Source organism: Chionomys nivalis, chromosome 23, assembly GCF_950005125.1.
Source record: "Chionomys nivalis chromosome 23, mChiNiv1.1, whole genome shotgun sequence".
NCBI lineage: Eukaryota > Metazoa > Chordata > Mammalia > Rodentia > Cricetidae > Chionomys > Chionomys nivalis.
In genome coordinates this window covers 39,129,276-39,155,483 of record NC_080108.1, presented here as the reverse complement: position 1 = coordinate 39,155,483, position 26,208 = coordinate 39,129,276, and the positions used below count along the sequence as shown (strand labels likewise).

Genomic DNA, 26,208 nt, shown 5'->3' with positions numbered 1-26,208 from the left:
ATTTAGGAGTGTGTACTAAGTTGAGCATAGGAATGTGTGTGTTGGGGAAATGTACTTTTATGTATGTTGTAATTATTTTTCTCACTGCCATGACCAAATACCTGGCAAGAGTATCTTAGTGATGAAGGACTGATTTGGGACCACAGTTTAAGAAGGGATCAGCCATTGTTGTGGGAAGGCGCAACCATGAATCTGTGGGGCGGGGGTTCACATTCAAATCACAACAGTATGTGTGTGCCATATATAAATGTCATACACTCACATTGTATACCGGTGCATGATGTGGGTATAGCCGGACCTTGTGTTTTTATGTATTAAGTATGTATGGGCTGTACGCAGCTATACTCACACACCTGTGTGAGCTGATTATATGCAATTGAGTGTGAGTGAAAATGTCATGGGGTGTGTAAGCTGATATTTGTGGGTATCTACACAGATGCGTATGTGTGTATACAATATGTGTATAGCTTAGCTTTTTATAGCCTTGGAAAGAGCCAATGAGCTGTGTGGGCCTATGTGGGGAGCCTGAGCATATGACAGGTGTGCTCATAGCCACACATTGTGCACGTGTGATTCGCTGTTGGTCGGGAAATACAAGTATAGACATGGTGCTATTGTACGCATGTGTGACTAGGTCTCTGTAGAGCACACATGAGAGTGTGTATGATTAGCACACACACACACACACACACACACACACACACACCATAAAGAAGAGGGAGGCCAGCAGCACTGTGTTCCACCACTAGCCAGCTCCCTGCTCTGTCCTTAGGGTGGAAGGCTGTGTCCCTGTGTGCCCCACTCCCAAGGTCCTGGATGAAGTCACACAGAGATGTGTCTATTTGGAAGACTGTAAGCAGCCTGGTGTTCTCCTTTCTCCTCCTGACTCCAAGGCTCCAGGGTGTCTCTGGGGGATTCTGCTCAGGGTCCCAGATCCTATGGCAGCAGAGTCAGGGCAAGGCTCTGGGAGGAAAGGGTTCAAAGCCGGCAAGGTTTTGTCTGGTCCCTGTTTCAGAGGAAGGAAAAGCGAGGGGTGGAGGTCTTGCTTGGGGGTCTTATGCTGAATGTACAGGACAGCCAGGCTTAGGCAAGTGGACAGAGTTCAGGCTTGCTGGCTTCTGTGGACAGAGGCCGTGGCTGTCTAGTGTCAGAAGCCATGCTTGCCCGATGACTTGGGGTCCCAGTCCTCTAACCCTGTACTCCAGCCCCGCCCATTAGAATGGCTGGGGTCGTCACCCTCACTATTAGCCTCTTCTTTTGTCTGCCCCAGGTGTGGAGCCAGCGCTGCAGGGTCCGTCGGAGGGGCTTGGCAATGAGACCCTGGCACCTGGACAAACGCTACCCACCCCCAGTGACAAGCAGCAGCTCCCCCAGGAGCCTTCCAGAGTCCCCACCCACGGGCCTGCCCTTGTCCCAGTAGCTCCGCTGACTTCAGCCCCAAACCCACCAATGGGTGCTACTGAAGGGCCAGTGCTGTCTCTAGGTTCTGCCCACCACACGCCGCAGCCCCTACTGGGGCTTACAACATCTAACGTTCCTGCCCACCACACAGAGGCCCTAGCTGCCAGCCTCCTAGCCTCTTCTCACCTCCCAGGGTCCTCGTCCTCCCCGCTCAGTTCTCTGCAGACACCCACATCTGGCATTGTATCAGGTGTAATAGAGACAACCAAAGTGACTGTGACCTTTGCAGGGACTCCCAACACCACGGTCTCCTCCCGGTCACCCCCTGTCCCTCGCTTCCCACTCATGACCAAAGCTGTGACAGCCGTGAGTCATGACTCCTTTCCTGTTAGGACTACACCCCTGCAGCCCTCTTGGCTCCCAAGCCCCTCTTCCAGACCTATGACTTCCCCTGGAGCAACTTCCATGCCTCCTACATCCCTGGAATTCCACCTGCCAACTACAGTAACTAAGGTCACAGATAAGACAGGGATGTCCCCATCTGTCCAGGCCCGGAGCACTTCAGGTTCCAGCCACCCCCTGACTGTGGTGAGCACAACACAAACAGCTCCTGTCAGTCCTCTTGTCACTAAGGGCTTGGAGGAGGTGCCAGCTACAGAGCAGAAAGAACCTGGGCACAGCCAGCCCATAGGGCTGCCAGTGTCTCCGCACCCAAGCTCAGGCCCCATTGACCTGCCTTATGCAGCCCAACACTCCACCACAGCTTCCAGGCCCCCAGCTCTGTCACTGGGGACCCTGGCTACTGGCAGCCCATTCACAGATGCTCATAGGCTGGGGACCACAGCCTTACTTTCTCTAGAGTCAACTCAGGGACATCAGCTTCTCTCTGACCTGCTGCTCGACACCAGCCTGCCCTTGGCTAAAGTGGGCACATCTGCCCCAGAGGCCACACCAGGCCCCAAAGGCTCTATCACCACCTCTCCACCTCAGCATCAGGGCACCACTCTGGCCATGACCACGACGGTGACAGCACCTGCTCACACACTCAGTCTGACAGTGCCTCTAGTGTCCGCTGTGGAGGACCAGGCACACGTACCTAGCCCCATGGTACCCCAGACAACAGGTGTGGCTTCAGACCTAACTCTGGGAGCCACATTGGCAAGCTCTGGACCCTCAGCTGTGACTCCTGGGGTGCCCTCCACAGTGTCTGTTGCTCCACGGAAGAGCACCACCCCTAAAGCAGTCATCCTGTCTAAGAGAGTGTCTCCACCCACCTTCATCTCTGGCTCTGCCCAGGGTGGGTTCACAGAACTCACAGCCATAGTGGGCCATACTGTTACTCCCTTGGTGATGGAGACGGAGGGCCCCCAGGCTGGCACAGTGCCACTGATGCCCACATCCTACTCCCTAAGCCGGGTATCAGCCAGGACGGTCTCCCGGGAGGGCTCACTGATTCTGCTGCCTCAGCTGGCAGAAGCCCACGGGACCCCAGCAGGGCTCCAGCCCCAAGAGGATCTAGGGCGCCAGGCCACCACGGAGCAGTCAGGACGCTCAGCTCCAGCCCAGAGCATAGCAGAGGGATCGGTGGAGGTTGAAGTGAACATTTCTGCTACCTGTGTGGTGAGTGCCTTGTCAGTGTTTGTGACTCCTTCCCCAAGATCCGGCCTTCTCCCTGCCACTAAGATGGACACCACCATATGGTCATAGGCTGTGCTTGTTGAGGTATCTGTCCATTCACCCTCTGCTGCAAGATGGCGGTGGTGTCCCTGACCCTACTTAATCCCTATCTCAAGCTCCTGGTACTTCAAAAATCCAGGTCTCCTTGGTCCCCTGAAACCACAGCAGGGCCCCGCCCTGCCTGTTTGGGTCCAGGGCCAGATCGGTAGAGTTGGTGTATTTTTGCAGGGTGTGGTGAGAATGTGATTTGGACTGTGAGAAAGAATAGATGCATGCATGCTTGCTACTCAGCTAGCTTTCTCTACACTTACTCAGTTCAGGTCTCAAAACTAAGGAATGGTGCCGCCCACGGTCAAGCTGGGCCTTCCCACATCAATTAAGACAATCTACCACAGACATGTTCACAGTCCACCCTGATCCAGACAGCCCCTCACTGACAGACACGCCTACGGTCCAACCCAATCCAGACAACCCATCAGACACGCCCATGGTCCAACCCGAGCCAGACAAGCCACCACAGACACGCCTACCATCCAACCCTACCCAGACACGCCCACAGACCAGCATCCAGACAACCCCTCACTGACAGACACACCTATAGCCGCCCTGATCCATCCTCTCCCGGAGACTCTCTTCCCAAGTGGCTTTCTGTTCTTTCAAGTTGATTGTTGGAACCAACCATCCCAGGGCATTGGTTCCCTAGTCCTTACCTCAAGGTCACCTGCCCTACTGGAATGTGACTTGTTCCGAAGGGGCTGAGGTAGGTAATACCAGAGCTCTGAGGGGCACTCATGCTGACAATGCACTCTGTGCCGCAGCCCATCGCTGAACAAGACTGCGTCCGGCACATTTGCCTAGAAGGCCAGCTAATACGTGTGAACCAGTCTCAGCATTGTCCTCAGGGTGCTGCACGCCCTCACTGTGGCGTGCTAGGCCTCGCCGTGCGGGTGGGCGGAGACCGCTGCTGCCCACTCTGGGAATGTGCCTGTGAGTTATGAGTCCTGCCCGAGCCTCTGTCCGCCTCTTTCCCGACTCCAGCATGCCTCCTCCCACATTTCGTAGGAAATCCCATCTCACTGTGACTCCTACCCTTGTGACCTCTGAACTCTGTGAGACACCTGACCCTAGGGACTCAATCCCCAGAACCTCTGACTCACCTGCCCATCTTCCTAGACGGCCTTGAAGCCATCAGCTTGTCCTTCCCCGCCCCTGCTTCCAGGCCGATGCTCCATCTTCCCAGACCTGAGCCTTGTAACCTTCGATGGCAGCCATGTGGCCCTGTTCAAGGAGGCCATCTATGTCCTCAGTCAGAGCCCAGAGGAAATGATCTCCGTACATGTCCTGGATTGTAAGAGTGCCAACCTGGTAAATGCCCCTTGCTTTTCTCCCTGCCAGGGCCTGAGAACTGAACTAGGCAGAGGGGAGACTGGGTAGTCAGCTGGAGTTCAGTGAACACCCCAAGGCAGGGTAGGTCTTGGGGAGGCTATGGCGACATCCTTCCTTCTCTTTCTGCCTCCCAGGAGGTTCCTGGAGTGGAAGCCGATCTCTTAGCAGGTCAGGGGACTGAGGGGACTAGCGGAGTAGAGTGTGCCACCTCTTGGCCCTTCCTGGGGTCTGCTCCATTCCTAGTTCCTGCAACTCTCTAGCTGCCTTACTAAGTAGGGAGAGGCAAGGAACCCATCCTAAGGTGGTGAACTGTGGTCGTAGGCCAGCTGCATGGGCTTGGTGCTAAGATAACCCCTATGAGCCACGTGGATAGAGGAAACACCGTACCTTCCTCTCTTTTTCCTTCCCTTCCTCCCTCTTTCCCTTCCTCTGTCCCTTCCATTTTAACTTCCTCCCTCCCTCCTTTCCTTCCTTTCTCTCTCCCTCCCTCCCTTCCTTCCTCCTTTCCTTCCTTTCTCTCTCCCTCCCTCCCTTCCTCCTTTCCTTCCTTTCTCTCTCCCTCCCTCCCTTCCTTCCTCCTTTCCTTTCTCTCTCCCTCCCTCCCTTCCTTTTTCTCTCCCTTCCATTCTCCCTCCCTCCTTCCCTTCCTTCTTCCCTCCCTTCCTTTTTCTCTTCCTCCCTCCCTTCCTTCTTCTCTCCCTCCATCCCTTCCTTCCTCACTCCTGTCCTCTTCTCTTCTTCCCGCGTTTCCTTCAGCTGGGCTTGCATGAGGTCAGGTAGGATTCTGAGTACCATCTACCCAGGCCTGCAAGTGTGCCCACATGTCCTCTACCCACACAGTTGGAGGGGAACTCAGGGCAGGGCTCTGGGCTGATGAGGCTGGGCTTTCTGCAGGGACACCTGAACTGGCCCCCATTCTGTCTGGTGATACTGAATGTGACTCGTTCGGCCCATCATGTCACCATTGATCGCTTCAACAGGAAGGTGAGTACATCGGAGAGGTGACCTGCAGGGCAGGGGCAGGGTAAACAGGATAAGAGCCTTGGGACTTGTCTGTAATCAGAGCCAGGGACTGGGGGACACCGTCTTTTGAGAAATGATGGCACATGCCTGTAATCCCAGCACCAGGAGACAACAGGGAGGCTTGCTGCCTCTGTGTAGCCAGCCTGAGCTACATAGTGAGACTCTGCTCAAAAATAAATGAAATGAAATAAAGCAAAATAAAGTACATTTGAAAGGTTTTTTTGTTTTTTTTTGTTTTTGTTTTGTTTTGTTTTGTTTTTTTCTTTTTGGTTTTTCGAGACAGGGTTTCTCTGTGGTTTTGGAGCCTGTCCTGGAACTAGCTCTTGTAGACCAGGCTGGTCTCGAACTCACAGAGATCCGCCTGCCTCTGCCTCCCGAGTGCTGGGATTAAAGGCGTGCGCCACCACCGCCCGGCCTGAAAGTTATTCAATATAGGATGCTTTGTCAGTTTTAATGCCAGGGGAAAAAGGTAACAGGCAACATCAGACTGACAAGGCCTTAAATAATCGCTGTCGAAAGAATTCTCTGTCCAATTCATTTTCCTCTTAGTGACTGGATGAGTTGGTGTTTTGTGCTTGTTTTTTGAGTTCTATACATAGTCTCTGTATTGATGTCCCTCTTAGATGACTGCAAGGTTCACCCCTATTCTGCAGGCTGCATCTTCATTCTGGCAACTGTTTTCTTCACTGTGCAGGATCCCTTTAATCTGATGAAACATCGTTTATCAGATTTGTTCTTATTTCCCAGCTGCTGGAGCCCTTTCAGAAAGCCTTTGCCTGTGTCAGGAAGCAGTTTTCCTACACTCTCCTCCAGCAGTTTCAACTCCTCACATCTTGCTTGAAAGCTTTTGATCCCTGTTGAGCTTCGTGCAGGGAGCGGTAGCTCTAGTTATTGTCTTCCGCATGTGCATCTCCGGTTTTCTCCACACCCTGCTGAAGGGGCTGTCTCTCCTTCAATGCATGATTTAATCGCCTGTCAAAAATAAGGTGACTGTAGCTGTGTTTTCATTTCTGGGTCCTCTATTCTATTTTGTTGATCCCATCTATTTCTGTGTTTGTGCTGGGGTAGGTTTGTTTGCTTCTTGTTTCCTTCTGTCCTTTCTCCCTTCCTCCTTTCTTCCCCCTCCCTTCTGTTCTCCCTCCCTCCCTCCCTCCCTCCCTCCCTCCCTCCCTCCCTCCCTCCCTCCTTCCTTCCTTCCTTCCTTTCTCCTATGGCTCTGAGTATAATTCGTAGTTGGATACTGTGCTACCTCCAGCATTGCTGTTATTCTCAGGATTGTTTGGGCCATACAGAGACTTTTGTGCTTCCATATGAATTTTAGGATTGTTTTTCTATTTCTGTAATGACAGAATTTTGATAAGAATTGTGTTGAATCTATAGATTATTTTTAGTAATATAGCCATTTTCACTTTTTTTTTTTTTTGGTTTTTCGAGACAGGGTTTCTCTGTGGCTTTGGAGCCTGTCCTGGAACTCGCTCTGTAGACCAGGCTGGTCTCGAACTCACAGAGATCCGCCTGCCTCTGCCTCCCAAGTGCTGGGATTAAAGGCATGCGCCACCATCGCCCTGCCCATTTTCACAATATTAATCCTGCAAATCTGTGAGCACGGATTCTATTTTCTTTCTTTGATGCTTAAAGTTTTCATTGTAGATATAGTCATGTTCTTGGTTAAGTATATTTCTGTTTTTCTTTGAGGCTGTTGAGAATGAGATTGCTTTCCTGCTATGTGGCTAAAATACCAGGCCCAGAACGTTCTGATGTAGTCTTTAGATAAGGGATTGTGATATCTGCAAGGGATAATGTGATTTGTGCTTCCCTTCTTATTTCGATTGCTTCTGTTTCATTCTTTTTTTTTTTTTTTTTTCTCTTTAAATAGGCTCACATTTTTGGGCCTCCACAGAAACATCTATGTTTTAAGTCCCAGGTTTGGTTTTGTTTAGAAAGGCACAGTTATGTTTAATATAGTATTTTTTTTATTTATTTTTATTTTTTTTCTTTTCTTTTATTTTATTTTATATTAATTAATTTATTTAATTATTAAAGATTTCTGCCTCTTCCCCGCCACCACCTCCCATTCCCTCCCCCTCCCCCAATCAAGTCTTCCTCCCTCCTCAGCCCAAAGAGCAAGCAGGTTTCTCTGCCCTGTGGGAGGTCCAAGGACCACCCACCTCTATCCAGGTCTATTAAGGTGAGCATCCAAACTACCTGGGCTCCCACAAAGCCATTACGTGCAATAGGAACAAGAACCCATTGCCATTGTTCTTCAGTTCTCAGTAGTCCTCATTGTCCATTATGTTCAGCGAGACCGGTTTTGTCCCATGCTTTTTCAGACCCCGGCCAGCTGGCCTTGGTGAGTTCCCGATAGAACATCCCCATTGCCTCAGTGTGTGGGTGCACCCCTCGCGGTCCTGAGTTCCTTGCTCGTGCTCATTCTCCTTCTGCTCCTCCCTTGGATCGTGAGACTTCAGTCCAGTGCTCCAATGTTGGTCTGTCTCTGTCTTCTTTCATCGCCTGATGAAGGTTAATATTCAGGAGGATGCTTATATGTTTTTCTTTGGGTTCACCTTCTTATTTAGCTTCTCTAGAATCATGAATTATAGTCTCAATGTCCTTTATTTATGGCTAGAAACCAAATATGAGTGAGTACATCCCATGTTCCTCTTTTTGGGTCTGGCTTACCTCACTCAGGATAGTGTTTTCTATTTCCGTCCATTTGTATGCAAAATTCAAGAAGTCATTGTTTTTTACTGCTGAGTAGTACTCTAATATGTATATATTCCATACTTTCTTCATCCATTCTTCCATTGAAGGACATCTAGGTTGTTTCCAGGTTCTGGCTATTACAAACAATGCTGCTATGAACATAGTTGAGCATATACTTTTGTTGTATGTTTGGGCATCTCTTGGGTATATTCCAGAGAACCAAAGTCTGAACTGAATAAGAGCCGAGGGAGTGGACACCCTTGTCTGTTCCTGACTTTAGAAGGAATGCTTTTGGTTTTTCAATATTTAATACAGCATTACCTCTGGGCCTAGAGTCGTTGTTGTGTTGAGGTGTATTCTTCCTGTTTCTAATTTCTCCTGGGCCTTTGTCGCTAGAAGATGCTGGGCTTCATCAAAGGCCTTTACTGCATCATTGAGATGATCTTGTGATTTCTACCCATGAGTCTCTTTACACACTGTATCACATTTATTAGCTTGTGTATATTGAATCATCCTTGCTATTCTGAAGTGTCACCAATTTGACTCTGGTATATGATGATATGTTCATTGTATGATTGAATTAGTTTGTATTGTAATTATCTTTTTCAGGTTTTCTGTTTGTTTTTGTTTTGTTGTGAGGGGAATTGGTCTATAGTTTTGTTTTGGTTTTGGTCATATTCTTAACCAACTTAATATTAGAGCAATATTGGCTTAGTAAGATGAGTTTGGTAGCATTCTTTCCCTCTCTGTTTTTGGGAATAGTCTGAGGAGAATTGGTGTTCATTCTTTAAGGTTCTGTCCCAGAATTTAGACATGAATCTGTACAGTTCTGGGCTCGTCTTTCTTGGGAGACTTAAATGATTGCTTCAATCTCATTACTCCTTGTTTAGGCCTGTGGAACCCCCAGGGTCTGGGCTTCTGATATGCAGGGTCACACTAATAACCTGGAGTTTAAACCTTTGGCAATACAATAGGAAGGCTCAAGGTATCAGAGAGTGGGGACCTTCCCAAAGCCAGTTTTCTGGCTCCTGAATGGATCTTCTCCTTCCTGTAGCTCAGTAGTTCACATGTTGGGTAATCTGTGGAGTGATTAGTAAAATAGTCTATTCCTGAAGGGAGGGTGGTAAATCATGATAAATAGCTTATAATCTTAATCTTTTCTGTCTTTTAGTTTTATAGCATAAAACTTAGTTCTTACTCCACGTTACGTACACTTTTAACCTTGTCAGTGTGTAGTAGAAGTTATAGCCCAAGTGTTTGTGAGAACTGAGGTGTGCTGTTTAACAGATGATGATGGAGCCCCCAAATGATGCCCAAAGGCATGTTCTGGGAATTCAAAGAGGCAGACATGGTTCCTGCCCTGAAGAAAACCACGATCTAATGGTACCCTTAGCTAGGGAAGAGCTTGATTCCTTCTTGACGGTCAGCGCAGAAGTGAGCTGATGCCAGGGAGGATGGCTAAGCCCCAAGGTGTAGAGAAAATCTCTCAGGAGAAACTATCTGAGCAGAGCTGGTGAATAAAGAAGTGTTTCGAAGGGATGGAAATTTGTGTTTGTGCAGGAAGTGAGGTGCAGCCTGCTTTCCGCTGTTACAGTTCTGGTTTTATTGGATTTTGTCCGTAAAATGGTTTCAGAATTCTCCCATGTTCTGTTGGACTAACCTTAGATGCATGTGTCCCAAACAGCCTGGCATGTAGAGGTGGCTAGTAAGTGTTTGTCAGAAGGACTGATGGACAGATGATAATGAAGAGATGGATGGGTGGGTGCGTGGGTAGGTGGGCAGACAAATGAACGGATGGAGGTGTAGATAGATAAGCAGGTGGACGGATGGATAAGTGGATGTATCAGTGGGTAGGTATGTGGGAATACAGACAGATATATGAGCTGTTCTCTAACTCCTTACCCTGTAAGGTGACTGTGGACTCTCAGGCTGTGCGGCCACCAGTGAGCAGATACGGGTTCCGGATTGAGGATACGGGCCACATGTACATCATCCGGACACCCTCACACATCCAGATCCAGTGGCTCCACAGCTCAGGACTCATGATCCTGGAAGCCAGCAAAACCAGCAAGGCCCAGGGCCGTGGCCTGTGTGGTGAGGTGGGACCCAGCTGGGGGAGAGTGGTCCCTGGTCCCTCTCTGGCACCAGGAAGGTTCCCTTGGATCAGGTTATGTTGGGACAGGGTTTCAGGCCAGAGATGGGGCCAACAGAATTGCTAGTGCAGAGAGGCCTGATGTCCATGTGTGGGGCCGAGGCTGTTAACAGGGCATAGTGCAGGGTTTGCCAATTGTCACTTCAGCCAGGTTTGTCTGTCAGCATCTCTGACGGCTTCCTAATGCCAGATAATCCTTCCTGTCTGCATGTGCTGGGGCCCTTTGCCAGACAGTTCCACTCTTGAAGATTATTCACTCCAGGTCACCCACACAACAGGCCTGGGAAGTGGCCCTCAGTGATCTCGCTGAACCAGAGACAAGGGGAGGCTCAGAAGTCAAGTGGCTGTCTGATGGCACATGGCAGAGTTGCTGTGACACGCACAGCTAGGATTCCCGATCCACAGCAGGGCTGCAGACAGCACTCTCTAAAAGCAAGTGCTGACTAGGAACACAGTGCAGGAGGACCCTGGACGCAGGTGGCTGCTCCCTGCACAGACTCCTCATGGCAGGCTGCTGTGATTGTGACAGTGGGTGACACAGGCACAGTCTCTTTCCTTCCTTTAAGTGACAGCCCCTGGGAAGCAAAACAGATAAAGTTCTGTTCTATGGAGCTGACATTTTTACTGATAAAACATCTTTCCTTTCATCACCATTACCTCCTCCACCACCATCACCACCAACACCACAACCATAGCCACCACCATCACCACCAACACCGCAGTCATAGCCACCACCATCACCACTAACACTACAACCATAGCCACCACCATCACCACTGTCACCACCACAGTCATACCCACCACCATCACCACTAACACCGCAGTCATAGCCACCACCATCACCACTAACACCACAACCATAGCCACCACCATCACCACTGTCACCACCACCACCACCACTTTTTTCTCTTCTTTTCTTCCATACTCTGTTCTTCTCTGGCAAAGATGGCAGGATCCAAGCAGGCTGTGTTTTCCCTGGGATACCTTTGGAATATCTCTTGGTGATTCCAAACCCAGACCAAAGTGTCACTATTAAGAAAATTAATAAAGTCAGTCTAGAGAGATGACTCGGGGGTTAAGAGCACTAACTGCTCTTCCAGAGGACCCAGGTTCAATTTCCAGCCCCCCATGGAAGTTCAGAACTGTCTGTAACTCCAGCTCCAGGGGACCTGACACCCATGGCAAAATGCCAATGCACATAAAAATAAAAAAGAAAATTAATAAAATCAAAGAATTTAGCCTTGAGTAATGTTTTACTTATGTTTGCAGAAGCAGTAGTTGGAGATGTCAGAACAGAAATCAAATCATTCTCGTGTCTATTCTGTCTGAACTATCCCTTGATACATACCCTGGAGCCCCTGCTAGGCAACAGGGAGTGCTGAGATCAGTGAGAGCTGGAAAAGAAGCCCCGTGACACATTCCTGTAACTGTAGTTGTTGCCCAGACCTAGGAAGGTCACAGATGGGTGGATGGAGGCGCCCTGGGAGGAAGGACATTTGAGAAAGCATTGCAGGCAGGAAGAGTACTACAAACAAAGCCACAGGCGAGAAAAGGCGCCTGTGAAGCTGGAAGCACCTGTGGAGGAGAGAACGGCATGGGAAGCGGGAGGAGTTGTAGCAGGTAAGCCACATCCGTGCCCTCATCTCAGGGCCCCACACACGGGAAGCATGTTTCCCGAGAACATGACTTCCCACATGACTAGTGACAAGTCATGCTCCGGATTCCTTTCTTATTTAATGTTCAGAGTGAGTTCCCAGCCTCACAGAAGGAAGACGGTAGGGTCTGTGGACCAGGTTGTAAGTGCCCTCCACCTTAACTCACGCTCCATTGGCGGGGTCTGTCACAGTCACATCCAACTGCAAAAGAGTCTGGGAAAGTGGATTCCTGATTCCAGAGAGAGAAGGAAACAGCTGTCGGGGTCAGCTCGCAGCCTCTACTGGAGCGGGCTCTTAGGGGATGGCTTTTCATTCGGATGTGGCAGACACAGAGATTGGGAAGTAGAGCAAAGGATTCCCACCGCCTTTCACATAGATGGAACAATTGCTCACATTTTGCTTCTCTGTCTCTCTCTGTCTCTGTCTCTGTCTCTCTCTCTCTCTCTCTCTCTCACACACACACACACACACATACACACAGAGTAATATGTATATGTAGTATATACACACATATATAGGCATGTATGCATATGTCCCTGAACCATTTTAAAGTAAATTCAAAACACAATGTCCTTCATCCCTAGACATTTTGGTGGGCACCTTCCTACACAGCAGGTGCCCTGGCTCCCTGTGCCTCACTTTCCCCACCTGTCACATGGCAGGCAGCAGTGACACCTTTCAGAACCATCTGAAGATTGCTGAGTGAGAGCCAGCTGGGGAGGCAGTGTTCTCTGTGCCTGTTGGGACCGTTATGCCCCTTTCACTTTCAGGTATCTGTGACGGAGATGCAGCCAATGACCTCACCCTGAAGGATGGCTCTGTGGTGGGTGAGGCAGAGGACCCTGCTCCCTTTCTGGACAGCTGGCAGGTGCCCAGCTCCTTGACCTCAGAGGGTCAGACCCGCTTCCGCCCAGACAGTTGTGCCACAGCTGACTGTTCGCCCTGCCTTCGCATGGTGTCCAACCGCACTTTCAGCGCCTGCCACCGCTTTGTAGGTGCCCGTGGAGTGCGGCATGGGGAGACTTGCTGGGCTGGGGAGGGAAGCAGCCACCTGCAGAGACACCATAGTCTTCTGGGCAGAGCGAGGCAAAGCTGGGCCCTGGGAAGTGGGGCACCAGGATGGGCAGCACTGTCTAATACATTGGTCCAGGTCTCCCCAGAGTCGTTCTGTGAGCTGTGGATCCGGGACACCAAGTATGTGCAGCAGCCCTGTGTGGCACTCACTGTGTATGTGGCCATGTGTCACAAGTTCCGCGTGTGCATCGAGTGGCGGGGCTCCGACTACTGCCGTGAGTGGGGCTCGGGGCACCTTCTTCTCCAGTTCTCTTCCCAGAGCCTCCTGACACCGATGCTTCCCCAAGCTTAGTCACGACTTCATTCATTAATTGTATTAATGAGCTTATAAATATTTTACATGTGTATTTGAATTTTATGTTCTACACAACACATTTGATATTAGTTAATGAGCTTTTGCTATACTTGTATAAATGAACGAGGAATAATTTTCATTTTTTGTTTTTAATTTGAGTCATTTCTCTGTACAATGGGGACAGCAATATTTGCTCCTTGGGTCAATAGGAGATAATGGGTCAGGTGTCCATTTCTCCACACCCACCTGTCACGTGATTGCTTAGCTTCCGATCACCTTCTCGTCTTTGGATCTCTTCCTCCCTGCTTCTTCCTCCCCTCCATCCTATTGGAGTCAGTCAGGGGTAGAGGGTAGAGCATTTTGATTTCCAGAAAGGCTGGGACAGCTCCTGGGAGGGCATATCTACACATGACAGGTGAAAAGGGAAAGAATTTTCATATATAGAGTAGTATTTTTCAAACTGTGGATCTCGACACAGAGGGTGTGCAGCCAATTTGAGGAGAGCAACACCAACATTTTTTTAAAAAAATGCAATGAAATACGAAATACAGTATATATCATGCATAGTTAAAAAGTTTTTTTCAGTTCAACAGTAATTTTCAATCCAGCTGGTCACAGGGGGAACTTGGGAAAGCACTGGGCTCCTTTGGAGGTTCACTTGGTGTGGGATGGGACTCTGCCCAGCAGGCTGGTATGTACTGGATCATAACCACAGGTCCACTGTCTCTAGTCAAGACTGCTGGAAAACACTGATCTAAAGCCAGGGGTTGATAAACTTTTTCAAGGGGCCAGATAGCGAATGCCGTGTCTTGTGAGCCGTATGACCTCTTTCTGAAGGACCCTGCTCTACCCTTGCAGTGCAGAGACAGATGAAGGCCACATATAAACGAATGGACTGACACCTGTCCATGATGGCTGACACCTGTAGTCCTGGTGCCTGGAAAGCTGAGCCAGGAGAATGAATTTTGCCTTAAGTAGTGAAAACCTGACTCAACAATAACAAAACAAAAGCAAACCCAAAGCAACACTGACATTTACACAAATGAGTGGGCACATCAGTGCTCTAATAAAACTTTATTTGAAAAGCAGACAATTAGCAGCATTTAGGCTAGGAAGTGGTCCTTTGATGGTTCCTGATTAGGCACACACTTAGGTACTCTGTGCTCCTCCTCACCCCTTCCAACTCTTGCTGCCCTCATCAGGGATCCCTGACTGGGAACTTGACTAGGCCCAATGCCCATGTTACCCCTACAGCCTTCCTGTGCTCCAGTGACTCTACCTACCAGGCATGCGTAGCAGCGTGTGAACCCCCCGAAACATGCCAGGATGGGATACTAGACCCACTGGACCCAGAGCAGTGCCAAGTTCTGGGTGAGGGTTGCGTGTGCCTGGAGGGTACCATTTTGCACCGGCGACATTCTGCACTCTGCATCCCCGAGGACAAGTGTGGTAGGTCCCTGCCCTCCCCAGATGTCCCCCCTAGCCCAGTCTTAACACTAGGGCCTCCTTTGCTTCCTGCAGACCATGGCAAAGAACACTTAGTATCCTTCCAGGTCTGCTTTGGGGTGGTTCCTGTTTGGATGAGAGGGATCCTAGCCTGAAACAGTCTGGTCCTTAGTACCCTGTGTCCCGACATGCTCCCACTGCAGCCTGCACTGACAGCACAGGGGTGCCACGAGCCGTGGGGGAAACCTGGAACAGTTCCCTGAGTGGCTGCTGCCAGCAGCAGTGCCAAGCCCCAGACACCATCATAGCCATGGACGTGGATTGCCCTGGTCCCCGACCCGAGAGCTGTCCACGCTTTGGAGAAGTGATCCTGTTACAGCCCACAGAGGACCCCTGCTGCTTGGGGAGTGTGTGCGGTGAGCCTGGCTCTTGACTTCCCTGGCTGTCAGCTTTAAGCTAGCAACAGGTTCTAGTTGTGCCTGCTGTATGACCGTGACAACCGGAAAACTGTCAGGGCAGGCTGGAAAATTAAAGCATCTTTTGGGGTGTTGATGGGGGAAGAACCAGGTTGGATGGGACAGACACTTGGCTTGGTGCATAGTGGGCACAGGTCTGGGATCAGCATTTAGCATCCCCCTGCAGATTAACTCCGTAATCACGGTCACAGGCTGCCCTGGTTCTCCAGTAATGTGAGGCTGCTCGGCTGCTCTTGGCACCCACCTTGGCATGCGGGTGCTAACACTGGCACACAGAACACCTAGATGAATGTGTATTGCCCTTCAGTCTCTGCAGCCATTTGAGAGTAGGGGGTGGCGAGGGGCTGTAAGGAGTCCAAGTGTGCAGGCACCCCGTGGTCCTGGTGAGCAGGTAACAGGTTCTGTGTCCTGCTGCCTAGTGTGTAACCAGACTCTGTGCGAGGGCCTCGCTCCCACCTGCCGCCCAGGCCACAGACTCGTCACCCACTTCCAGGAGGACTCCTGCTGTCCCAGCTACAGCTGCGGTAAGTGGTGGGGACAGAAGAGCGGGTGGACCTGAGGAGCCTGGGCTGTGCTCTGAGTTCTGAGTCCACGATGGAGATTGCAGAGGGCTAGGCAGGGCTGCTTTCGGAGCTCACATTCTCTTCTCTCCTCAGAATGTGACCCTGGTCTGTGCGAGGCTGAGCAGGTCCCTGCCTGTCGCGAGGACCAGATCTTGATCGCAGGCCGCCTAGGGGACTCCTGCTGTACCTCCTACTTCTGCAGTGAGTGGCTGCGGGCCCCACATCCTTATTCCTACTTCTGTGGTGACTGAGAGGAAAAGCTGGGGTATTTGTATGAGGGGGTAGAGGGAGAAGGATGAAGCCACTACCCAGAAAGCCATGCAGGACAAAGAGAAAAATGGGTAGGTTACCGAGCATGAGAAATCAGTGTATTTTCAGGGCTGGACTTTGGGTTGACATAGAAGAACACGTAGGTTCTGATGCCAGGATACCTGAGACCCCAAAATGCTGCTTTTGGCTGCCCAGATGCCCTGCTCCCTCACTGTGAGAGGAACTTCTATGACAGCTGTGGCCTTTCCATCTCCACAGGCTGTGGTGAGTGTCCAGATCCCATCCCTGAGTGTCAGGAAGGAGAGGCGCTCACTGTACACAGGAACACCACGGAGCTCTGCTGCCCTCTGTACCAGTGTGGTGAGTCCCGCGTGTGGAGAGACGGTGGTCCTGTGAGAGATGCCTGCCCTGTGGGGGTGTGGGTACAAACAGGGGCTGGGAGGTACCCCATCTGACCAGCACTGCATCCTGAGCCGTCATATAGTTTGAGGTGTCTGAGACTAATCTGTCACCTGTCTCTCCCACTCCTGCTGCATGCTCCCCAGTGTGTGAGAGCTTCCGCTGCCCACAGGTACAGTGTGGCATGGGCACTTCCCTGGTGGAGGTCTGGAGCCCGGACCGCTGCTGCCCCTACAAGTCCTGCGGTAAGTTTCAGTCAGATATGGGTGGGGAAAGGGCCCTCACCACCACCAGCTTTGCTGAGATCAGCCTCCCCAAGCTGTGAGCAGGGCTCCTCTCCTCCTGCCCCACTCTGAGCATGCAGAACCTGACAGTTTCTTCCCTGGGATCACAAATGGTTTCTCATTCAGAGTGTCATCCTTGCATTGCCCGATAGTCCGTAGAGACTCGGGTCTGCTCGGAAGACCAATAGGAACGTCAGTGATTAGTAGTGAACAGTGGTGATCTTTACACACCGCTTGAAAGGTATGTTAGCAAACCGGGAGAGCGTTCTACTGCTGGCTTTCGGACCTCACGAGAATATGTGCTTCATGAGAGTGGGATCATACTCAGCTTTATTCCTCCCTCCTTCAGGGCACGGAACAAGCCAGCTGTCTGGGGAATCCCCTTGTTGTGTGAGCTAGAGACCCAGAAAGGACTTTCCCAGCTTCTCTGGCCTGCGACCCTTGCTCCTCAAATCTAAAGCTGGTGTGCCCCTTCCGTTAGTTCCGGGTGCCCCTGGCCACTGTGCACAGGGAGAGCGACCCGGCCAAGGCTGTGCTGACAGAGCTCAGCTGCTGGAACTCACTTGTGGGAAACACAAGTGCAAGGAGGTTGCATTCTTGTGGTGTTTGCACCTAGAGAGGTCCCACACGTAGGGGAGAGAAAGGAAAATGTAGGCATGTTTTGTCTGCCTGCTTCACTTCCCTCCATACCCAGTCAGGAGTGGGGCAGTCAGGACTGCCTGCCCACCTAAGCAGGAGCGCTCTGCCCCTGCGTGTGGGGGTGAGAAGTGGCTGGTATTTCTCTGCCCACCTCCCTGGGTGGACCAGGCTTAGAGTTGTGCCTCAGGAGGGACTGGTCTGCAGTGCAGTGTCTGAACGTCCCTGGTGAGGTAGGTTATGGCCTCTTGTGTTTTTCAGAGTGTGACTGTGATACAATCCCTGTGCCCAGATGCCATCTGGTATGGAGACCCTGTCTCTCCCCACCCTTATTGTTCGGCTTCTCTTTTCCTTTCCTCTCTTCTCTTTCCCTTCTCCTGGAGACTCTACCAAATCTAATACAGAGTTGGTGGGAGGACGGTCGGGATGGTGAAGATGATGGAGGCGGTGATGATGTGGAGTTGGAGGGAGGACGGTTGGGATGGTGAAGATGATGGAGGTGGGGATGATGTGGAGATGGTGGGAGGACAGTCGGGATGATGAAGATGATGGAGGCGGTGATGATGTGGAGGTGGTGAAGATGATGGAGGCGGTGATGATGTGGAGTTGGAGGGAGGACGGTTGGGATGGTGAAGATGATGGAGGTGGTGATGATGTGAAGTTGGTGGGAGGACAGTCGGGATGGTGAAGATGATGGAGGCGGTGATGATGTGGAGTTGGAGGGAGGACGGTCGGGATGGTGAAGATGATAGAGGTGGTGATGACGTGGAGGTGGTGGGAGGACGGTCGGGATGGTGAAGATGATGGAGGCGGTGATGATGTGGAGGTGGTGGGAGGACGGTCGGGATGGTGAAGATGATGGAGGTGGGGATGATGTGGAGTTGGTGGGAAGATGGTCGGGATGATGAAGATGATGGAGGCGGTGATGATGTGGAGGTGGTGAAGATGATGGAGGTGGTGATGATGTGGAGTTGGAGGGAGGACGGTCGGGATGGTGAAGATGATGGAGGTGGTGATGATGTGGAGGTGGTGATGATGTGGAGGTGGTGAAGATGCTAATGCAGATGGTGACAGTGGTGATGATGGTGGTTCTAGTGATAATCACAGTGCCAGCTGCTGAGGCCTTACTGTAGGCCTGAACCTTCCCGGGTCTTTAAAATGAATTATCTTATTGTTATGACAAGTTCAGGAGACCGAGCCTGCGATGATCTCAGTTATATGAACAAGGAAGCTGAAATTAAGGTCATGACATTGGCAAATCACAGAGCCAGGACTAGAATCTTGTGGCCCTTTAGCCTTTAGGCTGCATGGCCGTCACAGTGTGTGTGTAAAGTGATGGCGGGCGGCTTCTGGATTACGGTCCCCTGAGTGTGATGCCCCAGCACATATTTTCTCTCTTGTCTTCCCCTCCCCATCTGTTCTTCTTCCCTGAAACTGATAAAGAAACTAGGGCATGGGTAAGGTGTAAGCCAAGTGGGACTCTGAGGACAGGAAGCTGGACCGTGGGGAAGTGACTGAGTTTCTGGGTGCTGAGGGACTCTGAGTTTGCCATCTTCATCTGCCCAGTGCAAGCCCAATAGGAGACCATTCCCGAGGGTGGGGTGGAGCTGCCCACTCCGAATGCTGACTTCCTCTGTCACCCACAGTGGGAAAAGTCCCAGCTGGATGAGGAGTTCATGCACAGTGAGGAGAACGTGTGTGGCTGTGCCAAGTATGAATGTGGTGAGTGGGGACGGGTAGATACGGGAGGGCTAGGGTGGTGAGCCTCTGGTGGGTCAGCTGGGAGGGGCCAGGTGGGTGACTGGGCTCTTCAGGACAGTTCCTCTCCCTTTACCAGTGAAAGCCCCCGTGTGTCTGAGCCGTGAGTTGGGGGTGATGCAGCCAGGCCAGACGGTGGTAGAGCTCTCAGCCGATGGCGTGTGCCATACGTCCAGATGTACAGATGTGCTGGACCCCCTCACCAGCTTCTACCAGATCAACATCACCTCTGTCCTTTGTGACATGCACTGCGAGGCGGTAGGGGAAATGTGGGGTGCGCGTAGTCAGAAGGACTGGGCTGGCAGATCCTCATCAGCTCCAGAAATGGAGTCTAGAAAGTAGGCATCAGAGTAGCCCCAAGAGACCCCGATGGAGAGGAGCCCAACTTGGGGTGGGGTAGCAACAACAGCAAAGGGACTAAGTTAAAGCCTGGCTTCTACCAAAGTCTAAATAAATACTCAATGAAAGGGATTAGAATTATTCCCGCCTTTCAACTGGGAAAAGTGAGCCCTAGGGAGGTTGAGTTCTTAAGCAAAAGCACAGCAGGGACTGAGATTCAAACCGAGGTCTGTCTGGAACCAAGTTGCCACCATTGGTGACTACGATGTTGCCTCTGCAGGGCACCCCCTTGTTCCCTGGGGCTGGGTCTAAGTGCTTGTGGGAATGGGGCCTCGGGTAAACACGGAAGACCTGCCTGCCTGATCACAGCAGAGGAAGGCTGTGGGTTTCCTTTTTGAGCTCGAGCCCTGGACTCTGTCAGAGACAAGAAGATATCAGACACCAGGAGGATGGATGTGGGCATGAGGCTGAAATTGTTTTCTCTGCCCTGGTCTTCAGAACCAGGAGTATGACCACCCACGGGACCTGGCAGCCTGCTGTGGCTCCTGCAGGAATGTGTCCTGCCTCTTCACCTTCCCCAATGGCACCACTTCCCTCTTCTTGGTAAACAGCCCCTAAGCCCACCTGGGAATGGGTCCTGGAAAGTGGCACTAAAGAGCAGGGTCCTCTCTGGGCCCCACACTGGAGCTTGGTACTCACGAGGAACAGCAGAGCCGGGCCCTGAGCTGGGCATGTCCTCAGGCTGTGCTGTCCATTGGCCAGAAGTTCTCAGTGCCCATCCATGTGCTTTCTAGCCTGGTGCTTCCTGGATTGCAGACTGTGCCCGCCATCACTGTGGCAGCACGCCCCTGGGTGCCGTACTTGTCCGCTCGCCCATCAGCTGCCCCCCACTCAATGAAACTGAGTGTGCCAAGGTCAGTGTCTTCCCCTTCACGCCAAGGCACCACGGGCTGGGGCCTGGGTCAGAATCCTGTGTTCTGGAGCCTGCGTCAGCACTACATGCCAAACCTACATCTCTCCGTGTACATCTTTTTCAATCACACCCCATAGCTACAAACATCATGTGACCACACACCAAGGCATGCAATCGTATTATCAAGTGTTCCAGGACTCACCCCAGGCTGTTATCAATCATACTCCATAGGGACATCAGTGCATTCAGCATGCCAGTGCCCACACCACACACAGACACACCTGCAGATACATGTACCAAGCTTATACCTACATGCAAAGTTTAGTCCTGTGGTAGGATGGCATGTCTCCAGCCTGCTGTGGAGGGCTATCGGTGTAGACACACCTCAAAGAAGAGGGTCCCTGGAGGATTAGGGGTTGCAGTTGAACTAATAAGATTCCGAAGATTAACAATAGACATTTGAAGATTTTTGACTCTTTAGGTCACAGACACACAGGACTGTGGCTCGGCAGGTACAGTGCTTGCTTAGCAAGTCGGAATTTCTGGCTCAGTCTTTCCTACAGAGCTCCTGCCATGGGGTGCCGCAGGAGGAAGACTAAGTTAGACTCTTTATATAGTATTTATTTAGTTGGGTTTTGAGACAAGATTTCATTTCGTATTCCTGCTAACCTGGCTCACTATATAGCCCAGGCTGGCCTAGAACTTGTAGATATCCTCCTGGGATTATAGACCAGCTCTCTAAGACTGGTTTTGCCTATCACTAGAATCTTGGCTCCTGGCCTGGAACATGAATTTCCCACCACCTCCTCCTCCTCCTCTTCTCCCTCTAGGTTGGTGGCTCTGTGGTACCATCCTTGGAAGGATGCTGTAGGACATGTAAGTGAGCATGGGGTGGAGACTGGGGTGCAGTGTGTGAGGGTGGGGGGCACATAGGTGGCCAAGAGGCTGTGTTACCAGCCTGGTATCTATGGTAGCTCTCAGGGTGGGTAGATGAAGGAATGACCCACCAATTGAAGGTCATGGCATTGACACAAACAATTAGGTGGCCAGAAATCACATGCTCATGAGTTTTGTCCCAATACCAGGCCTCTGCTTCTTGCTGGAGATAAAAGACAATAGTCAGTCCAGTCAGGAAGTCATCTGCTTCCTTCTGTCCCTAATGAAGACTCTGTCCCCCTCATGGTTCTCTTCTGTCGCTATGAACCCTAGTCTTAAAGGTGCCTCCTTGCGGAGACTTAGGCTTCCAGACCCCTGACTGGCAGAGGTAAACCTCTGTCTCACACTTTGCTTCTGGAACCCTGGATACTTGGAACCAGCATCTTAACCACGTACACTTGAATGGACCAACCAGTCTTGTGATCTTTGCTTACATACTTGACTTTCTAGGATGCTCAGACCCTGTGTCCCAAGGACCATAGACTTTCAGCCCCTTTATGTACACATCACTTACTACAGGGAAGCTCTACTCCAGACCTCAACTGGCTGATCTACGACCCATACCTTCATGCTTCCTGAATGTTCTGTGTTCCCCCAAGTAGGCTGAGGCCTACACCCCTCTGCTCAGTTTCCTAGAAGGCTTATTTCCCATGGTCCCTATTAAACCTACTCTTCCATGGGTTAGTGTCCACTGTTACTCAGTTACTTGTCTCAGAAGCACGTAGGATGGGAGGCAGGTAGACACATGGCTGTCTTCAAGCGTTCCTTCTAGGTGGCTCTAAGCTCTGGGGGAATGGAAAGGGAGATTCCCTGCCTCTGGTGAAGGCCAGTTAGCCCACATGCTCGCTGGGTACTGAGCCATATCTCCTGAGTTTCCACAGCTCATCTGGTACTCATCCATGTCTAAGGCCACCATTGCTTTCTTCTACTGGACACTGAGCCTTGCTCATTCCAGTGGCCACGGGGCCATGGCTAGGGTAACCCTCAATTCTTCCACTCCTCTGCTGAGTCTCAGAAGTTAAGAGAAGGGATTCTATTCAGTTGATTTCTCGTGGACTCAGTGGGCTTAAGGGCAAGTCCATCTGCCTCTAGCAGGTATCTGTGTGCCAGCCACTGACCCAGGAGCTGTGGCCATGGTGTAAAGACCTTTATGGATGTCACTTTCGGGGGTGGTGGAAGAATGGGTGTTGTAGATTACAGGGTGGCAGCTTTGAGTTCTGCAGGGTCGGAGTCATAAAGAATCTGGAGGAGGTCATCAAACCCCCTACAACTGCCCATCTGTATTGAGGCCTGAAAGAGAATACTGGCATTGAGAACAGAACTCACTGTGCAGTGAAGGAGGCCCTCGAGATGTGGGCTCCAAAGCTTACAAGTTTAGGCTTCCATAGTACAATTACAGATGTGCCTCTGTAAACAAACAGATTGTGCCTGAGACAGAATAGGCCAAGGAGGCACCAGAGAGGGCTGAGGAAGGGAAGTGCAGTGGTGTGGGAGGTCCTTCTGTATGTGTGCTGCTTTTATTGGTTAATAAAGAAGCTGCTTGCAGCCAATGGCTTTAGCATATTTCTGGCTAGCTCTTATATCTTAAATTAACCCATTTCTATTCATCTATGTATCACCAAATAGCTGTGGCTTACCGGCAAGGTTCTGGCATGCTGTCTCTGGTGGAGGCTGCATGGCTTCTTCTTGAAATGAATGAGCAGCCTCCCCCAACAGTGCCGTTTCCAGAAGAGAAGATCTAGGGGGGTCTCACTGGGGTTTTTGTAGGGGGTATTGGAGAAAACTGCTCACGGAGGTGGGGTGAGAGTAGGTCTCCTGCGTGGCTGTCTGAGAGAGCTGTGATCCAGACAGAAGAAACTCTGTACTGCTAATTTCCGTCCCTGACCCCCACTTGAGAGCTGTGGAACCCCCATGGGTCTTGCTGTGTGGAGCATCCTAGTTGGGCCAGAGATTTCCACTCATGACAGAATCTTACTGTGAGATGCCCTCTCAGAGTAGAAACACTGGAACTCAGGCAGGGTGTGGCACTGTATCCAGGGGCTCCAGCAGGGTGACAAATAAGTGTTGGGGCCTGGGCATGAAGATAGCTGCCCTCGTCTCGGATCTTATGGTGCAGAGCCCCGAGGCTCTGTCTGGCCGTTCATGTGTCTTCCTCTGTCTCACTTGCTCATGCCGTTGCCCTTCTTGGTGCCTCCTTTTTCTAGGGCATTGGGTTGAAAGAGTTTCCCCTTGATGGAAAGGGACATTAATGTGTGGGTACCAGGCTGTCCCATCCTGATGCCAGTCTGGGGCATAACTGTTGTTCCTACCCTGCCCTTACCAGGTAAGGAAGATGGGCGCTCCTGCAAAAAGGTGACCATCCGCATGACCATCCGCAAGAACGATTGCAGGAGTAACACCCCTGTGCGTGAGGGGATGGGTATCTGGGGGGTGGAGGCAATGGGGGATGGGTATCTCGGGGGTGGAGGGAATGGGTATCTCGGGTGTGTGTGGAGGGAATAGGGGATGGGTATCTCGGGGGGGTGTTGAGGGAATAGGGGATGGGTATCTCGGGGGGGTGTAGGGAATGGAGGATGGGTATCTCGGGGGTGTGTGGAGGGAATGGAGGATGGGTATCTCGGGGGTGTATGGAGGGAATAGGGGATGGGTATGTCGGGGGGTGTAGGGAATGGAGGATGGGTATCTCGAGGGTGTGAGGAGGGAATGGGGGATGATGGGTATCTCGGGGGTGTGAGGAGGGAATGGGGGATGGGTATGTCGGGGGGTGTAGGGAATGGGGTATGGGTATGTCGGGGGGTGTAGGGAATGGAGGATGGGTATCTTGGGGGTGGAGGGAATGGGGGATGGGTATCTCGGGGGTGGAGGGAATGGAAGATGGGTATCTTGGGGGGGCGGAGGAGGGAATGGGGAGGCAGATCTTCCCCCAGACTACCTTGCTGCCATGCTTATTTTCCAGGTGAACCTGGTGTCTTGTGATGGGAGGTGCCCTTCTGCCAGCATTTACAACCACAACATCAACACTTATGCCCGCTTCTGCAAGTGCTGCCGTGAGGTGGGACTGCAGCGTCGCTCTGTGCAGCTCTTCTGTGCCACCAATGCCACCTGGGTGCCCTACACAGTACAGGAGCCTACGGACTGTGCCTGCCAGTGGTCCTGAGGCCTGGGTGTCAGGGCCGTCTGGGCCACCCCTACCACTCTCATGTTCTCCTTCCTGCTGGCCTAGGTGACTAAGGGGAGAGAGCTTGTCTGTGCTCTGTATGGTGGATGGTGAACAGCATCCACAAGGGACCAGAGTAGGCCCCACTTGTCAATCCTGGCTCCCTCTTTGGGAAGAGACCTGCTTGTGGGAAACTGCCATTTCTCAGGGCTTCTTGAACCCAAGCCTACATGGCTTGAGGTCAGGATGGAGCTGCACACACAGTAGTTGAAGGTCTGGTGTACCTGTGACTCTGGCCTGGGTTTTGGTGGAGGGACTGAGACTTTCCTGACACACTGAAATCAAAGTGGAGCCAGTGCTATCTTAGGGCTGAGATTTGGTGGCTTCATTTTTTTCTTGGCTGTCCTAACAATGGGAGGAGCACAGTAGAAGGAAAAGGGATTCAGGTAACATTCAGGCTTCCCAAAGCAAAGAGGATGAGCCTTGGAGAGCTAAGAGGGTTTGCTCAGAGGCTGTGGAGTAGTCTAGACTTCTGTAGCCCCAGAGGGTTCCCTGATGTTCTGGAATTTAGAGGAGCAGGTCCAGGTCTGTGCCTCTGTGTGTCACATGCTCACCCTCAAGCCAGCTTTGTAGATGTATGATAGATTGTCTCCTCAGCAGGGCCCAGGTATCCATGACACCCTTCTAAGTAGCTCTAGGTTGTAGGTGGCTTCCAGCCTGGAGTTCTGTGCCTTTTCTCCAAGGGCATGTCAAGTGTGTCTGTGCTAGGGCCTACATATGTGTTTGTGGCTCAGCCAATTCTGGTCTCAGTGCCGTCTGGCACTTCATTGGTGGAGAGTGTCTGTCTGTGAAAATACAGCATATGAGTGTGCATCCCAAGTGGCCCTGAGTGTCTGTCGGAGCCTTGTCTCCAAACCAAAGTGCTCCCCCCAAAGCCAGGGCCAGAGCTTCTGTCCACAAGCCACTCTCAAGATGCCCTCCTTCTTGCACTGCTTTGTGCTACTGGGGTCTCAAAGGTCATGACCTGATGCTGTTCCAGTCCCAGTATTGCCCTGATGCCCCTATGGGGTAAAGGCACTGTGTCGGGATGGTCCCTACATCTGCTTTGCCTCTGTAACGCTTCTGTATTTTGTTCATGTATCAATAAACTGTGAGAAGTCTTGCAAGCATCTCTGGGGATGCCAGGCCTGCCTCGGATACATGAGAGCATCAGCTATGAAGAAGACCATCTCTGAGGGCCCCAGGGGTCAGGTGGACTTCTACAGCTTGCCTGACTGTATGTACCCCAGCTCCCATACAGGCACACACTACTGCCTGCCCTTGTCCCCAGCCTTCCAGTTCATGCTCCCAGCGCCACTGTCCGGTGACTCCTGGGAGGACCAACTACTCCAGGCTGAAACGTCAGACAAAGACAAACAAATCACGAATCCGGTCCTGTACTGTGGGGCATGAGGGTGAGGACTCCATAACTGTGCCCCACACTGTGGAGTAGACAGCAAGGAATGAGGACAGAGGACCACAGGTAGTGGTGTCCAGTTAGCGCCAAGAAACAAGACCACAGCGCAGACGTGAGTGTGCACAGAATTCAGAGAGCTGGTTGAGAAGAAAATCTTTTGAGATGTTGTGATGCTTTTAAGTAACTAGTATAGCTTGGTTGTGGCCCTC

The 26,208-nt window shown here is 51.4% G+C and overlaps 1 protein-coding gene across 1 annotated transcript in view; it reads left to right on the top strand.

Moving 5' to 3' along the window:
* Otog (otogelin) overlaps window positions 1-24,543 on the top strand; it is a 70,590-nt gene extending 46,047 nt beyond the window's left edge. The window contains exons 35-56 of the mRNA XM_057756337.1: window positions 773-852; window positions 1,271-3,021; window positions 3,897-4,065; window positions 4,298-4,443; window positions 5,359-5,448; window positions 10,101-10,284; window positions 12,768-12,988; window positions 13,148-13,286; window positions 14,621-14,815; window positions 15,016-15,228; window positions 15,708-15,812; window positions 15,945-16,052; window positions 16,380-16,481; window positions 16,667-16,765; window positions 17,702-17,742; window positions 19,087-19,162; window positions 19,278-19,456; window positions 20,036-20,140; window positions 20,332-20,451; window positions 21,281-21,326; window positions 23,710-23,789; window positions 24,343-24,543. Of these exons, the coding sequence (XP_057612320.1) occupies window positions 773-852; window positions 1,271-3,021; window positions 3,897-4,065; window positions 4,298-4,443; window positions 5,359-5,448; window positions 10,101-10,284; window positions 12,768-12,988; window positions 13,148-13,286; window positions 14,621-14,815; window positions 15,016-15,228; window positions 15,708-15,812; window positions 15,945-16,052; window positions 16,380-16,481; window positions 16,667-16,765; window positions 17,702-17,742; window positions 19,087-19,162; window positions 19,278-19,456; window positions 20,036-20,140; window positions 20,332-20,451; window positions 21,281-21,326; window positions 23,710-23,789; window positions 24,343-24,543 (4,450 nt within the window). The remainder of the gene's footprint in view (window positions 1-772; window positions 853-1,270; window positions 3,022-3,896; window positions 4,066-4,297; window positions 4,444-5,358; window positions 5,449-10,100; window positions 10,285-12,767; window positions 12,989-13,147; window positions 13,287-14,620; window positions 14,816-15,015; window positions 15,229-15,707; window positions 15,813-15,944; window positions 16,053-16,379; window positions 16,482-16,666; window positions 16,766-17,701; window positions 17,743-19,086; window positions 19,163-19,277; window positions 19,457-20,035; window positions 20,141-20,331; window positions 20,452-21,280; window positions 21,327-23,709; window positions 23,790-24,342) is intronic.
* The last annotated feature ends 1,665 nt before the right edge of the window (window positions 24,544-26,208 follow it).